General features: G+C 44.0%; 1 protein-coding gene across 1 annotated transcript in view; it reads right to left on the reverse strand.

The window, feature by feature from the left end:
* obscnb (obscurin, cytoskeletal calmodulin and titin-interacting RhoGEF b) overlaps positions 1-16,338 on the reverse strand; it is a 691,209-nt gene that overhangs the window by 218,022 nt on the left and 456,849 nt on the right. The window contains exons 52-54 of the mRNA XM_078536828.1: positions 9,018-9,284; positions 7,913-8,179; positions 4,246-4,512 (exon numbers count right to left, since the gene is read on the reverse strand). Of these exons, the coding sequence (XP_078392954.1) occupies positions 4,246-4,512; positions 7,913-8,179; positions 9,018-9,284 (801 nt within the window). The remainder of the gene's footprint in view (positions 1-4,245; positions 4,513-7,912; positions 8,180-9,017; positions 9,285-16,338) is intronic.

Raw genomic sequence — 16,338 nt, forward strand, 5'->3', positions numbered from 1 at the left:
AAGAGGAGTTGAGGCCTGCGGCAGATCAGCCATGATCTTATTGAATGATGGGGCAGGCTTGAGGGGCCAAATGACCTACTCCTATTTCTTATGTTCTTATGAGGTGCATATGTAAGGGCAAATACAGACTATGAAAGCAGATAAGGAGAATTCTAAGAAACACAATGAGGATCTAACGAACAAACTGACAGAGTCTAAACAACAGTCAGTGACCAGGCAAGAAATATTTCAAACAGAACTGAATGCCCAGGTGAACTTGTCAAACTTATATAAGAGCTCTGCAGATAACTCTGAGATGAAGACAACTCAACTTACCAAAGTAGTTGACAAGCCACATTATAGGAAGGATGTGATTGTGTTGGAGGGGGTGCAGAGGAGATTCACCAGGATGTTGCCTGGGATGAAACATTTAAGTTATGAAGAGAGGTTGGATAGACTTGGGTTGTTTTCGTTGGAGCAGAGAAGACTGAGGGGCGACCTGATCGAGGTGTACAACATTATGAGGGGCATGGACAGGGTGGATAGGAAGCAGCTGTTCCCCTTAGTTGAAGGGTCAGTCACAAGGGGGCATAAGTTCAAGGTGAGCGGCAGGAGGTTTAGGGGGATGTGAGGAAAAACTTTTTTACCCAGAGGGTGGTGACGGTCTGAAATGTGCTGCCAGGGAGGGTGGTGGAGGCGGGTTGCCTCACATCCTCTAAAAAGTACCTGGATAAGCACTTGGCATGTCATAACATTCAAGGCTATGGGCCAAGTGCTGGTAAGTGGGATTAGGTAGGTAGGTCAGGTGTTTCTCACGTGTCGGTGCAGACTTGATGGGCCGAAGGGCCTCTTCTGCACTGTGTGATTCTGTGAAAAGACCCATAAGCTCAAAAAACAACAGAGAAAGAGGAAAATAATCAAAAATTTGTCTAAAATTGTTAAACAGGTACGTATGATGGTTCCATATTGAAACGTCAATGTCCATATACATCAAGACAGCCCAAATGACAAAAGAAGAAGAGAAGAAAGTCCCAAGAGACAAATACAATGTTTGTCCACCCCGCAAGAAACGAGTTAGAGTAGCAGCAACCACTGATCAATGCAACAGCCGAACCAACCAAGTGCGGTTCAACACAAAGGAATGGAAGAAAAGAATGAAAGCATTCTCAAATTCTAGTCCAAACTCCAAGCCAACAGGAAGAACCTTAAACAATAGAGCCTACCACTCCTCCAACAGAGCAGTGAACAAGATATGGAAGGACTATAAGGCCTCCAGGCTGCCTGAACCTGTAAATTCAAGCACTTAAAGGGAGAAGAATGTTATAATAAGGCTAATATAGTAATAGCAATAACGTAGTAAATATGTGGTAACAACATTGTAAATGCATGAGACTGAAAACAATGTAAGACATGAAGTAAACCAGTGTAACGCTATGTACACTGGATAAAGACTGGGGGGGGGGGCGAGGAGCGTAGCATAAGAGTCTGACACATACAGGTTTAATGCGAGACTGAGTACAGTACCGCCCACACAATGATGTAAGAAGGCACATGACCCAGATCCAGGGGTCAGTGTGGTGTTGTGCAGAGACGGGAAAAGACCTAAGCATGGAGATAGTTCCTAGCCTGTACCCTTTACTGTACATTTGTAAATAGTTCTACTTGTTAATAAAGACTTACAGTTAACCTACTGAAGACTCTGAAGGTTTGTTTAAGAGACACCATTCTGTAATACACGCCCTCCTGTTATGATCCCAGCTGATGTTACTATTGGACAAGCCAAATCCCAGGGTGGAACCCAGCCTGATAGATCCTAACTTTTATTTTTTTGTTTAGATACGTGGAGAGTAGCTACTGAGCAAAGTCACAGGAGTCAGCTGATGAACTTTTAATAAAATAATAAAACATTTATTAACAAAGAAAAGATTAACTATATTACAATACTCCTTTACCCACAACTATACCTTTACAGATACATACAGATTCATAAGGATAATACAAGTTACAGAAGCTATTTTATACTCTAATATTCACAGTAACTACACAGTTCATGTAAACCAATAGGCGAACTGTGGTCAGATACACCACATTCTGAAACCAAGTGACAGATGCCACCTCAGCCAGATACTATGGATCTCTCCTGAACTCCCCCCAGATGCTTGTCATACCGTGAGCCAACTAGTCTCATTGAACCTGTCTTTCAAATGAGGATTTCCAATCTCCACTCTCCCAAGAACTCACTTTGGAATCTGCTCCCAAACTGATGCTTTCTCTCAGATGCCTTCCACACACATCCACCTCCAGGGTTTCAAACTCTCCTTCTGAAGTTCCTCTCTCCTGGATCGCCACGTACATTCAAGCTTTCTTCCATGCACTGTCTCTCACTGACTCAGCTGTCAACAGTGCACCACTGCTTCACATACCCATAGTAAAGAATTACAGACCTTCAGTTGTCTCTTTGGACTTTCTGACTTCTCACAAGCCGTTTTTGCTTTAAATATTCTTCCTCTTAAGCCTGAAGCTTGGAACTTTCCTCTCTGCTCCTTACTTTCACTTCCACAGGACAGGACCTTTTCCAGACTCCTGTTCTTCCTTTGACTAGAATGTCCTCTTGGGACCTTTCCTTTTCCACTCCCCTGGATTTGAGGACTTTCTTCCTTAGTTCCTCTAACCTGCTTCTACAGTTTCCTCTCCTGCCCAGTCTCTCTTGGCTGCTGTCTTCAAGTTTAATTTGGAATTTTCTATCTGACCCTCTTCATGTCCTGCCTGTTCTGGCACTTTCTTCCAACTGAACTTAAACTGCTGCTTTTTTTCTCTTTGTCTGTGTGTGTGTGTGTGTGTGGGTATGTCCCCCTCTCTGGAACTCTGTTGCTAGGTAACAACAGTTTTTTTCCTACCTTGTTTGTTTCCCCCTTCAAGAGTTATAAAATCTTCATTAAAATGCAGGCATCTTTTAAAGTGAAACTAAAACTCAACTTCTCTTTTCTTAACAGACAAATTCAGAAATACAAATCAAACATAAACATTAAAGATGTACCTTATTGTTAATACACTCAAATACACATATATCTTACTTAAACTATCTCTATTTCCTAACACTCCCAACACTTTACATCCTAACATCGGGACTGCGTCATTGCCAACAAAATCTCACCCAGTGTGTTAGACGTGTCTGCTTCAAGAAACAGCTGCTCATTGATATATTTCACTTGCAGCAGCCATAATTTCAGACTCAGGGCAGGGAAAGGTCTGCAATACCAGAAGCTGTGAATGTGACTTTGGCCATGAACTTTAAAGTGACTGGTCTCTTCCAACACCTCTCGGTTTGCCATCCACTGCTGCTACAATGGAGATCACCATGAAACATTTAATTCTCCCTTGTCAGAGAGAGGTAGATGGGGGGAGCACATGGCGGCGCAAGGATTGCAGGCTTCCCCATGGTACAGGGTGGCCCTGACTGTACACAATTTGCTTTGCAGGCGCCACGAGTCTTTAACCAATGTAAATGGAGTTACGTTAGGTACTCCATGTCTTACATTGTACCGAGATGTACTGCAACCGGAAGAGATACCATTCCCTCAATGCCTAGCTAGTACGTAACTATACTCAATGTATCGTGCGGGTCAATGCCCAGCACCAGTATTCATGATGGCTTTATTCTGTGGAAATCCACTGTACCATCTGCATTTGAGCCACAACAACAAAACTAGTGGCTACTGGGTGACAAGGACTATCCACTAACCACTTGGCTCATGACTGGTAGGTAACCGACGCACATGTGGACAGCCATTCTCTCATCCTCTCCACATCGACCCTGTCAAGACTCCACAGGATCTTTAACATTTCAATCAAGTCACCTCTTATTCTTCTAAACTCCAGTGTATACAAGCTTAGCCTGTCCAATCTTTCCTCACCTAATCCAGGTATTAATGATAAAAACAGAAAATGCTGGAAAACTTAGCATCTGTGGAGAGAGAAACAGAGTTAATGTTTCACATCTGTATGACTTCTTCAGGGCATCACAGTATTTTGCTTTCATACCAATCCAGATTTTGGTTTAGTAAAGCTTCTCTGAATTGCTTCCAATGCATTTACAACCTTCCTTAAATAAGGAATTACTCCAGATGTGGTCTCACCAGTGCCCTGTACAACTGAAGCATAACCTCACTACTTTTGTATTCGATTCCCCTTGCAATAAACAATAACATTCTATTAGCTTTCCTGATTACTTTCCCAATTGTTTTCCTTATTAATCTATAAACCTACCTTTCACAGTTACGGAACCTGTAGTTTGCTGATCCCCAAAAGAACAAGTATAGTCTCCCGCATCTTCCGATTTTAAGTCATGAATCTGCAATATTTGTATAGGACCTTCTTGTTTCATTTCGTACTTCTCGTTTGGAGAGATCAACAATGATCCTTTCCTCCAGGTAACGGGAACATTAGGTTTTGAAAGTTCACAATGTAGGGTCCCTGTGTCATACTCCTCCACTTCTATGCTCTGTAGTTCTTTTTGCAAGATGATTGGTGCAGCTGAAATACAACCAAATACATTTATTTCATATAATAAATTTATTTCATAAGACTTATCAAATTTCAATCTTCCATTTACAAGGAATATCAACAGGAAAGAAGAAAATGATTCTCATTTTTAAATAACCATGTCACAACTGCAGACTTAAATCACAAAGAATGCATTCTCAGCAGTGGGATAGCCAGCACTCAATCTGCATACACTTTCAGAACCACTGCTAAATTAATTGAGTGCATTTTTTAGGCAACCTGCGTGGCCACCTAAAGTAGCCTTTAATCATCTTGCATATGTAATTGAAGGCCCTAATGCCTACTTAAGGGCCATTCTAGTAAATTTGTTTCCAATAAATAAAGTAGAATGTGAGCCTATTCCCCTCATGATTCTTCAGTTGGCACTGCAGCGTAAGTTGTAGCTATCAGCAAAAAGTAATATCGGTATGGAAACAAGGCTTTATAAGACAGTAATATTTTAAAATGTCTCTTTTATTTTAAGTTAAAACAGGATGGTTCTGGAATGATGGATGGTGATCATACTAATTCTGCCCAAAGGCAGGTCAATGTGATCTGTAACCAAAACCTATTGAAACTCAAGTGACAGGTTTCACACCTTCACATAAAATATGAGCAGCTATTTTTGTATAGAAATGGGCTGGAATCGTCCCAGGTTTGCACTAAGTGCAGTACTGGGCTTGAAAAATTACGTTTTACCCGCCGGCCTCAATGGCTGGTTTCGCGCCGTATTGTCCCCTTCCCAGCTCATTAATTATGCAGCCACAGGAAACACCCTGTCTCATTGGCCTCTGATTTGCCTGCCGTGCTATTATCTCATGCCGGGCGCCACGTTTAAACTGCAGCCGCATGCAGTTCTCAATGCTTGCATCGAAGGACACTGCTAGACTCACACTGGTGTGGCAGGGAGAAGGGTGCCTGCTGAAAAGCCTGGAGGAATTTGGGACTTAATCTTCAAGGCTACATATCTGCTGGGAGCGAGGCATAAAATAAAAACATATTGTAAAGTACTTTGTTGGGTTAGTTGGTTAGAGGGGAAGTACCTCATCTTTAGTTTGATGTATTAGTTACCCATTAAGTAATATTTAGCCCATGTTGATTTTAGTTTGTTTGTTACTGTAAGAAGTCTTAAAATGTAAAATCTTATCTGGCAATTCTTTCTGCTGGTCACTGGGAAATTCATCCCTCTCCTTGAAAGTTATTGCTCTCTATGGGGATTGTAACAATATTTAACTTAAAACAACGTTTTTAAAATCATTGCCATGGAACCAGGAGGAACAGGAGGGCGCCCCTGATTCCACAGTCTTTGTAAACTTGCCCCACGCCAGTTGCTCTATGCCTGTTCCTGAAGTTTACACTGTCCCCTTGAGATTCGTGAGCCTGGAAATATATCAAATGTCAGCACCACATGTAAAGAATTGTCAATGAGACCAAGGAACAATTTTGGGTCAGCCTTGGGCCAGCCAGTTGAAGTGAAGACTAGTTATAGCGCCAAAAATAGACCACAATCAATTTCTACCCCTCTATGTTCAAATGTTTCAGTAGGTATATCACCCCTTATGATTAAACATACAATTCAAATCTGAAGGACAAAATACTAGAGTCTTCCTGTATAACTTTACTGAATGAGAGCAAATGAATCTTCCCATGTTTAACTGAAATTTGATTAAGTGAGCTGTTCTCAAGAGTAACTTGCTCTAGTTTCCACCGATTGTGAAACTTTACACTTGCATGTGAAATTTTACGGTCTCATATGAAACTTTGCAATTGAAATACCTTCACAGGGAGGTGGTGGCGTAGTGATATTGTCACTGGACTGCTATTCCAGAGACCCAGGGTAATGCTCTGGGGACCTGGGTTTGAATCCCACCACGGCAGATGGTGGAATCTGGAATTAAAAGTCTGATGGTGACCATAAAACCATTGCCGATTGTTGTTAAAACTCATCTGGTTTACTAATGTCCCTTTAGGGAAGGAAATCTGTTGTCCTTACCTGGTCTGGCCTACATATGACTCCAGGCCCACAGCAATGTGTTTGACTCTTAAATGCCCACTGAACAAAGGAAATTAGGGATGGGCAATAAATGCTGGCCTAACCAACATTCATCCAATTAATTTTTTTAAAAATCATCAAATACAATCACATTCTTTGTCCTTCTACTATGGTGATGTCTGGTTCTCATAATTCATTGAAGGTGCCAAATTTTATATTTCATTTTTACATTCCACCTTAGCAAGCTTGTGGTAATGTCAGATTGTTCATATCAAATTCCTCTATGTACTATTTTAATGCATTCGTTAACCAGTTTACTTTAAAAGTTGGTTAAAATGCTTAAAATAGTACAGAGCAATTTGATACTAATGTGCTAATATATTCCTTTCTGATAAGAAATTTCATCAAATTACAACTTTAAGCGGCAACGTAGAACGTATTTATGGTTTGCAATGAAAACATGGGGAAGAATTTTCGGGTCGGCTTGCGGGTGCCTGCTTGCCGACGTGTAAAATGACGTGTGGTGACGTCGGGCGTGCGTCCCAACGTCACGGTGTGTCATTCAGACTTTCAGGTCGGCGGGCATCTACCCAAGTCAGCTGCATGCCCGCCAAATTGTCAAATGCCTATTAAGGCCATTTAAATATCAATTAAAGATATTAACTGAGCTGCTCGTCCAACCTTAAGGTTGGCAGACAGGTGACGAGCCCAGGCGGCCTTCGCATTTTTCATGGAACCTCATCCACGGGTGGGATGAAGTTCCATGAAGGGTTTATAAATTAAATAAATTTTTTCATTAATGTTCCTTGACATTTCCCAGCTCATGTAACACTGTCAAGAGGGGACATGTCTTAAAACACCTCTATGCCTCAGGGAGATTTCTGCACTCTTTCATGTGCACGCGCAGGCCCCATCTCAGGGAATCCCCCCCCACCCGTCTTCGTAAAATGGCGGCGTGGACCCGATCTGGGGTGCCGATCAGATTTGCGCCCGCCGCTGCACAACCCGCCCCCCCCCCAACTGGGGGAAATTTCTGCCTATGAACTGTAATGATGTAAGCAAGTCAGTCTAGTGCAGCACAATATAAAATGTTATGAGGTGAAATAAAGTTAAAAATTTGGATAAGACAGAGCAGTACCACTAATCTTCTTTACAGAAAAGCAGCACTTGATCACACTCAAATGACAGCTTTATTTTCTATTTCTAATGATCTTCCCACAATACAATCATGAAATACATGAAATTATCAGGAACAGATAAACTAAAATTGCTTAAGCAAGAAAAACATGTGATGAAAAGAACCCAGGTTTTGAAGCATGAAGGCAAGAGCAACAGTAAACAATCAGCAAGGGTCACAATTTATAATAGATCTCTACTGAATAGTAACTTTTCTCCTACCATTAACTTTCAAGTAGGCGGCAGTCTGTTGGTCCCCGGAATCACAGGTATATTCACCAGTATCTTCCACATTAACATTGTGGATTAATAACTGGACAATGGCACCAGCCTGTTTCATTTCATACTTGTCACTAGGATGAAGAATTAAAGATCCCTTTCTCCATTCTACTGGAGCACCAGGCTTAGTAAGTTCACAATGCAAGGTGACCACATTACTCTCTTCAGCTTCTTCATTTTGTAGCTCTTTTTTGAACAGCACAGGCAAGGCTACATAGAAAAATATTCACAGCAAGTATCAGAATAGCAATTCTAAAGAAATTGACTGCAATGCACCCATTTTATGTAATACAACAAATATAGGCAACACCTTCTAAAACGATTCCTCAAGTTACTTACAGCTGAATGGTTTTACTTAAATAAAAAAATTCTGTTTTGACTAACTGCTAAAATATTAAAAATAAACTTTGAGCCACCAGTTGTACGGTTTTCAGAAGGAACAGCTATTGTTTTAATGCTGCTATCTTCTATCTGTCTTGGGACTGTAATGGACTCTTGTTGTTAATCTATCCTCTAACTAGCTTGTTAGCTTCTGTCAGACTCTTCTGATTTACATTCTTGTGATACCACTTCAACTTTTTTGACTTTTAAGTAACCTTGAATGTGTAAATGTCTACCACCTCCCTCTCCGCTCGGTCAAAATACATTATTCCTGCATATTAAAATCATTCCCATTTTGTGGGGTGAATCAGTTTTTCATAATCCTAACCATATATTACAGTTATCATATATTCAACACTCCATCACTGCTCCTAATTCAATACATTTATTTTAGTTTTACCAGGTCCAATCACCAACCTAAACTCCAGATGACTACATTCGAATCGCCCAACCACTCTCACTTCCCTTCACCAAATAAAAATGTATAATCAATTCTAACCAATGTACCGGTAAACAAATAATCTAAAAGAAGATAAAATCAATTGGTCTTGAAATATTGAAAAATGGAAATTGTCAAGAGCAAAACTGATTTATACAATTACTTAGATGCTGATGATAACTTGCGAAAGCAGAAGTTGAATTCCAAAATGAATTTCTACCATTTTACCTTTTACATTTAGAGAAGCAGAGGTTTGTTTATCGCCAGAATCACACGTGTATTCACCAGCATCTTCCGGTTCTACATCACAGATGAACAATTCTACAATGGGACCTTGTTGCTTCATTTCATATTTTCCACATGGCAGGAGTACCACTGATCCTTTTCGCCATTCTACTGCAGCATCAGGTTTAGTAAGCTCGCAGTGCAATTTGGCTGTACCACCCTCTTCTGCCTCCACATTCTGAAGTTCTTGTTTGAAAAGCACTGGCAAGGCTAAGAAGTTAAATTACAAATCTATCAGAACATTGATTATCTCCTCTCCTCTTATTTACAAGTCATATTTATTGGACATAAAAAACATTCTGGTTACATTATTATTTATTTGTTTACCTTGGAAATATAGCCTTCTATTCATAAGAACATTGAAACATGAGTGGGTATTTAACCAGCGTACCTGCTATTCAATTAGATCATATCTGAATAGCCTAACTCCATATACCTACTGTTGCCCCATATCCCTTAATATCATTGGTTAACAAAAATCTATCAATCTCAGATTCAAACTTCACAACTGACCAAGTGTCAACTGTCTTTTGTGGAAAACAGTTTCAAACTTCCATGAGGTGAAAGTAATATACTGTGAATGCTGGAAATCTGAAATAGAAACAGAGTCATACAGACTCAAAAAGTTAACTCTGTTTCTCTCTCTACAGATGCTGCCACACCAACTGAATTTTTCTAGCATTTTCTGTTTTTATTCCAAACTTCCATCATCATTTGTGTTTAGAAATGTTTGCTAATCTCATTCCTGAAAGGCCTGGTTCTAATTTTTAGATTATGCCCCCTAATCCTAGATTTCCCAGCTAGCAGAAATAGCTTCTCACTATCTAATCTGTCTGTTCATCTTAACATCTTGAAAACTTCGATCAAATTATCCTATAACTATCTGAATTCCAGGGAGTACAGCCAAAATTTCTGAAATCTCTCTCTTTGTAATTTAACCTTTGGGATTCAGGGGCAGAATTTTGCCCTTGGCAGGCGGGCTCAGTGGCAGCAGGCGGGGCGGTCGACCGCCGCCCACAATCGTCAGGGCACCGCGATTTCATGCTGGCAGGCCAATTAAGGCCCGCCCAGCGTGAAAGGCAGCTGGGGAAACTCCGGAAGGGCATGATGTCCACCGGGTCCAATGGTGACCTGGCAGCCGATTCAAAAGGGGCCCAGGCAGCCCCTGGAAGGCTGCCACAGAAGGATGCTGAAGTCTCGATGGATTCCAGTGCGGCTAGACACGGCTGGCAGAAGGGCAGGTCGGCAGGGCCATCGGCCCTACGTTTCTCCAATGAATGCCTTGCTGACCTCCTGGAAGAGGTGACATCCAGGAGGGAAACCCTTGTCCCCAGAGATGGGAGGAGGAGGCCCCCACACCTCACCAAAAAGACCTGGGAGGAGGTGGCATCCAGGGTGAGCAGCCACGACATGGTGAGGCACACATGAGTGCAGTGCCGGAAGCGCTTCAACGATCTGCTGCGATTGGGAAGGGTGAGTAATGTGTTGACATAGGTCAGTGTGCAGAACACTTAAGAGCTGGCCATCCCCCCGTGGACTTGAGGGGTGTTAGAGTGAGTGGCAACTGTCAATGACATCAGAGCTGGCCAAGAGGGTGAACCCTGGCTGCCTTGTGGACTGAGTGCCTTGTGGCTCAAGGGCCACAAATCGGCTGAGCCCTGCCAGGCGTTCCTCAGTTGGGGTTGGCCAGGCTGCAATGGTGATGCAGTTACAAAGTGGGCTACTTAATGCTCCTCTAGCCTTTCAGGAGAAGACATCCCATAACAATATTGAGAGGTCATGGACTGGTGGGGGACTGCCACAGTTCCTAATCCTGATGCGCTATGAGCAGCAGGCACTGGAGGTCGTGAGGCAGCATGCACCTCGGTCAACTGGCCGCGGTGAGGTTGGGGTGCTAGACGAAGGTAAGAGTGCAATGCACTGAGGTGAGAATGTCGGCCATTACAACCATTGTAGTGTTGCCTCTATATTGATGTGAGCCTCGAAACTGGAGTCCCAATTGATAATTGAAAGACGAGGGCACCAAGATGCAGATATCTGTTGTCTCACCAGGGTGCCTGGCATGCGTGGTTACAGTGTCATGTCCTTCGTCTCCCTTTTAGGCTCACCAGCAGGCGCTCGCAATGAGGACCCTGAAGGCCCACCCCTGACCCTGGAGGACCACCGTGCTCAGCATGCACCTGCGTCACACCCTCTCTGCCAAGCAGGCACCAGCGCAGATACCAGTTCCTCGGTGGGCATATGATTGCCGTCTGGTATCTCGGTGCACATTGGTGAGGGCACTTCACACTCGCTTGAGGTGCAGGCAGAGGCAGAGAGTGCTCAGGGCGCCAGCAGTTGGAGGACTGCTGGAGACCAGGACAACGCTTAGTCAATGGCTGATGATGGACCTCTGGAGTCACCCATTAGGCAGCAGATGCTGGAAGTCCAGCGGGGTGTGTGGGAGGATCTGGCGGAGGTCCATGAGGGAATGTGTGCCATGGTGTCCATTTGAGAGGGGTCCCTGTGGAGCATGACCACTGTGTTGATCCTCATGGCCGAGTGCAATGCTTCCTCCATGGAGAGAGTGGTGACTCTCATGGAGAGGCTACTCCAGGGACACAATCAGAGGTCCCTGGGGATGCACTTGGACCTGCAAACCCACCGGCAAAGACCTCAACTGGTCAGTGTCAGCGTGGGAGATGGAGTGGGCATCCAGTATCCCAGCTAGGTGCACGTCCATCAATGGTGAGCAGGCAGTTCCAATGCCACCTCACGTTGGCGCACAAGCTGCCTGTCGTCTCTGTGGGCTCCTCTCAGGACGCTCTGATGATGCCTGTAGCTCTTCCACCCCTCTGCCAGTGACCATGGCATCTGATAAGGCTGCAGCAACTGGGGAGATGCCAGCTGTTGCACTGGCCGCTCCCTCCCAGGCAGGGCCTTCACAAGCTCCACGGGTCAGAGGATGACCGCCAAGGTCGTCAAGGCCAACAAGACAGCAGAGTCAGCAGGCTGTCTCCAATGCCGGTGCCAGCGAGGGGGCAGCACCTAGAAGTAGCACCCACAAACGTAAATGTAAAGCACCTTAAGCACAAGATGGCCTCATCATGGGTGATATTTTATTCCCCCGTTTTGCTTTAACTTTTTTAATGGCGTGATTAAGAACATCAGTTTATGTTAATTTCAGCTATGCTTCACATGCACAATTAAATTAGATTTTATTTTGTGCTATTGGCCTCCATATGCCTCATTTGTTCTGTAGATGCAGGGTAAGCCATTATATAATGGTGAACGTGTGTCTCCTGAAACTTCATTACACAGGCACAGGGTGTATGTTGGTGGCTAAGGAAATGGTCCTCTCTGGGATCGAGTAAGGAGCCTGCAGCCCTGGCATGTGGTGGTGGTTCTTATTTGGTAGGCTAGCTGAAGGAGCGTTGGATCAACGCGTCCCGGGTGTCCCTGCCTCCCTGGAGGTTACCCAGATCTGGCTCCATGCCCTCAGCGTTCTCCTCACCGTGCTCATCCTCGGACTCACGACTAGACTCATCATCTGTGGCCTGCGCAGCTGTGTCAACGTCCTCATCCTCCAATGGGTCCCCCCTTGCCAGTGCCAGATTATGGAAAGTGCAGCATGCAACCACTATCAGTGACACCTGCTCTGGAGGGTATTGCAGTGCGCCCCCTGAACGGTCCAGGCATCAGAAGCGCATCTTTAGAAGACATATGGTTCTCTCTACCACCGCCTTTGTGGAGGCATGGCTCCTGTTGTAACCCTGCTCGGTCTCTGTGCTTGGGTGGCGGAGAGGCATCATGACATGTTGATGACCATGACCAGGTTTACCAGACTGATTCCTGGGATGGCAGGGCTGACATATGAGGAAAGATTGAGTCGGTTAAGATTATATTCACTGGAGTTCAGAAGAATGAAGGGGGACCTCATAGAAACCTACAAAATTCTAACAGGACTAGACAGGGTAGATGCAGAAAGGATGTTCCCGATGATGGGGGAGTCCAGAACCAGAGGTCACAGTCTGAGGATACAGATGTTAGGGGGAAGAAAGTAAGTGAGAATTTATGGTAAGGGAGAATTCATTATAAGGGAATGAATTACTTAAATTAGAATCTACAGGCAGGCCAGTGCAAACTAGTAAATCAACAGTTAAACAGTTAAACCAAAAGAACCTTATACACTCTCGAACCTTGTACACCCCCAGGGTTTGCAATTACTAGCAAGGTCCTGGGAGTTAGACTGGAGACTTAGGTTGGAAAACAACTAAGATTAAGTGTGCTCTTCAACAGATAGGGGAAGGGTAGATTGTGCCAGCTTAGATAGTAGGGAAGGTCTCTGCCTGGGTGAAAATAGGGACATATGATGCATGTACCTGTTACCAGAGATGTCTGTTTAATGTAAATGTTGACAAGATGTTGACTATATGTTGACGAGATCGGAATCTGGAGAATGTTCTTGTATGTGACCAATAATGCATAAATATGCTGAACACTTGTAATTTAGCAGAGTGCTATCTCAAGCTGCAATGAGATGGTTCTCTCCTTGCAACTGCTCAAATAAATGATTGTGGCCTGTACCTGAGACTCCTGTGGTCCATTTGTTAAAGTTACCACATCACGGGGTAGGCCATTTAGGACTGAGATGAGGGGATATTTCTTCACTCAGAGAGTGGTGAGCCTGTGGAATTCACTAACACAGAAAGTAGTTGAGGCTAAAACATTGTATGTTTTCAAGAAGGAGTTAGATATAGCTCTTGGGGTGAAAGGGATCAAAGGACATGGGGAGAAAGCAGGAGCAAGCTAATAAGTTGGGTGATTAGCCATGATCATAATGAATGGCAGAGCTGGCTCGAAGGGCCAAATGGCCTACTCCTGCTCCTATTTTCTATGTTTCTATGAGCCATCTTTTCAGGGGATAGCCCTTGTCACCCAGCAGCCATCCATCCAGTCAGGCTGGAGCACTGAAGAGCTTCGGGACCTGGCAGCGTCTCAGGATGAAAGTGTTATGGAAGCTGCCAGGGTACCTTGCACAAACTTGCAGAATCTGCACTTTGTGGTCAAAAACTTCTGCACGTTCATGGAGTGGAATCCTTTCCTGTTGACAAAGGCACCCGGCTCACCCGCTGGTGCCTTGATGCCCACATGTGTGCAGTCGATGGCACCCTGGACGCGAGGGAACTCAGCAATCGCTGCAAAGCCTCTGGCTCGCTCAGCCTGGCTGGCCTCATCCGTATGGTAACGAATGAAAGTCATTTCATGCCTGAACAGAGCTTCTAACATCAGTTTGATGCAACTATGGACAGATTATTGGGAGACTCCACACAGATCCCCCACTGAGCCCTGGAAAGAGCCGGAGGCATAGAAGTTGAGGGCCACTGTGACCTTCAAAGCCACTGGCATGGGGCGTCCACCCACACAGTCAGAGCTGATTTCAGGCCCGATCCTCTGACAAATGGAGGTTACTGTCTCCCTTGAAAGACAGAGTCTCCTTCAGCATTGCACCTCAGACATATTGAGGCTGCATCACGGCCTGTAAACCCTGGCAGCGGGATAGTGCTGTCTTCTGTGGCTCCTTCCGCCTTGGACTGCCTGCTGGCCCTGCCTCCCCTTGTGCCTGTGCCTCTCCTCACACAGGTGGCTCCCCTGGAAGCTGTATAGGGACACCAGTGCTCCTCTCCCTTCTGCCCTCTCTTCCTCCTCAGAGGAGGTGCCCCCAGCAGAGACCACAATCCCCATTACCAGGGTCATGGAAGACTGTCAGATACCTGGAAGGGCCCACTTGGTCTGAATCCTCTGGGGGCCTGGAAGACACCAATGAGTCCTGAAATGAAGCCTAGAAATGCTCAGAATGCAGCTCTGAAGCGAGATGAAGCTCTCCAGTTCACAAAATCAACCGATCGTGCAGCACATGATTTCCAAAGCTCCACACAACTCATATTGACAATGCCACTGACCCTTCTTATCCTGCTCATCCTGTGGATGAGCTTCTGCAAATTGTGGCCTGCCCGTTTTGCCCGTGTGACAGCCGAAAATTCACATGGCCTATGTAAACTCAGAGACAATTGGTATATCAAGGGCCTTAACTGGCCTCTTAATTAATGGCAGCTGGGCCTCCATCTCACTTGCACGCCCACCTAGCAAAATATCACGAGAGGGAGCATTGACGTTGGCTTGCACAGCCAATGCCAACGTGTGTCATTTCATGCTCAAGGGGGTCGGGCATGCACCCGCCCATCGAGCGAAAAATTCTGCCCCAGGTGTAATCCTGATCAATCTATACTACACTCTGTCGAATACTAATATATCTGCTTTCTGAGGTGTGGTGCCCAGAACTGCTCTCAGTATTCCAGGCATAACCAGGGCTTTGTATCGCTGTAGAGTAACTTCTATCCCCTTGTATAAGAGTCCTCTAGATCAGTGTTGTCCAATAGGTTTTTGAAGCTCACCGCATTTTCCGCATGATACAAAATATATTTAATATTAATAAAACAAATCCACAATCTTTTGAAAGTGGATTTGAGGTTTTAAACCGTGAGGAATCAAGAGCAATATACTTACTGCCAGAGCCAGGAGAACAGCTTCAAAAGGATTTTGCAGTCCAATTGTTTTGCAAAGCAAGCCTGCTATATACACTGTTGAAGCATGGTGACAATCCCATAACTGAAGTGTTTTGTTTCTGACAGTGGGCTCCAGTTTATTTCAGAAAAACAAACTTCTTTAAGTTTAAGCTAATTCTATTTTATCAGAATCAATGATAGTTGTCATGGTCACCATTACTGAGACTAGTTTATATTCCAGGTTAATTAACTGAATTTAAATTCCATCAGCTGCCACAGTAGGATTTATACCCAGAGCTCAGCCTAGTCATCTGGATTACTAGCCCAGTGACATTACCACTATGCCACCATCTCCCAACACACTCTATCACCTGCCATATCTGAACCCAGTGTTCGGGCATTTAATAGACCTTTGGCTCATGGCCAACCTCTGTAATCTATCCTTTTACTCCAATAGTGCCCTACTGCTTTCAATCACTTGTACTATGATCCAGTTAGGGACCATTAACATTTAAAAAATAAATCCGAATACCTCATTTTAACCAATATAACTGTGCCACAAGATTTCATTTTTTAAAAACAAAACAACTTTATTATACATAAAGTAATTAAATAAAAAAGCACCTTTAACTTAACAATATTGTTTATAACTACGTATGTAATGCCCTCAGCTTTAATTCTTAATTTCCCTACGTATTCACTTATAAGATACATCAATC

Source organism: Cetorhinus maximus, chromosome 3 (assembly GCF_964194155.1).
Source record: "Cetorhinus maximus chromosome 3, sCetMax3.hap1.1, whole genome shotgun sequence".
Classification (NCBI taxonomy): Eukaryota; Metazoa; Chordata; class Chondrichthyes; order Lamniformes; family Cetorhinidae; genus Cetorhinus; species Cetorhinus maximus.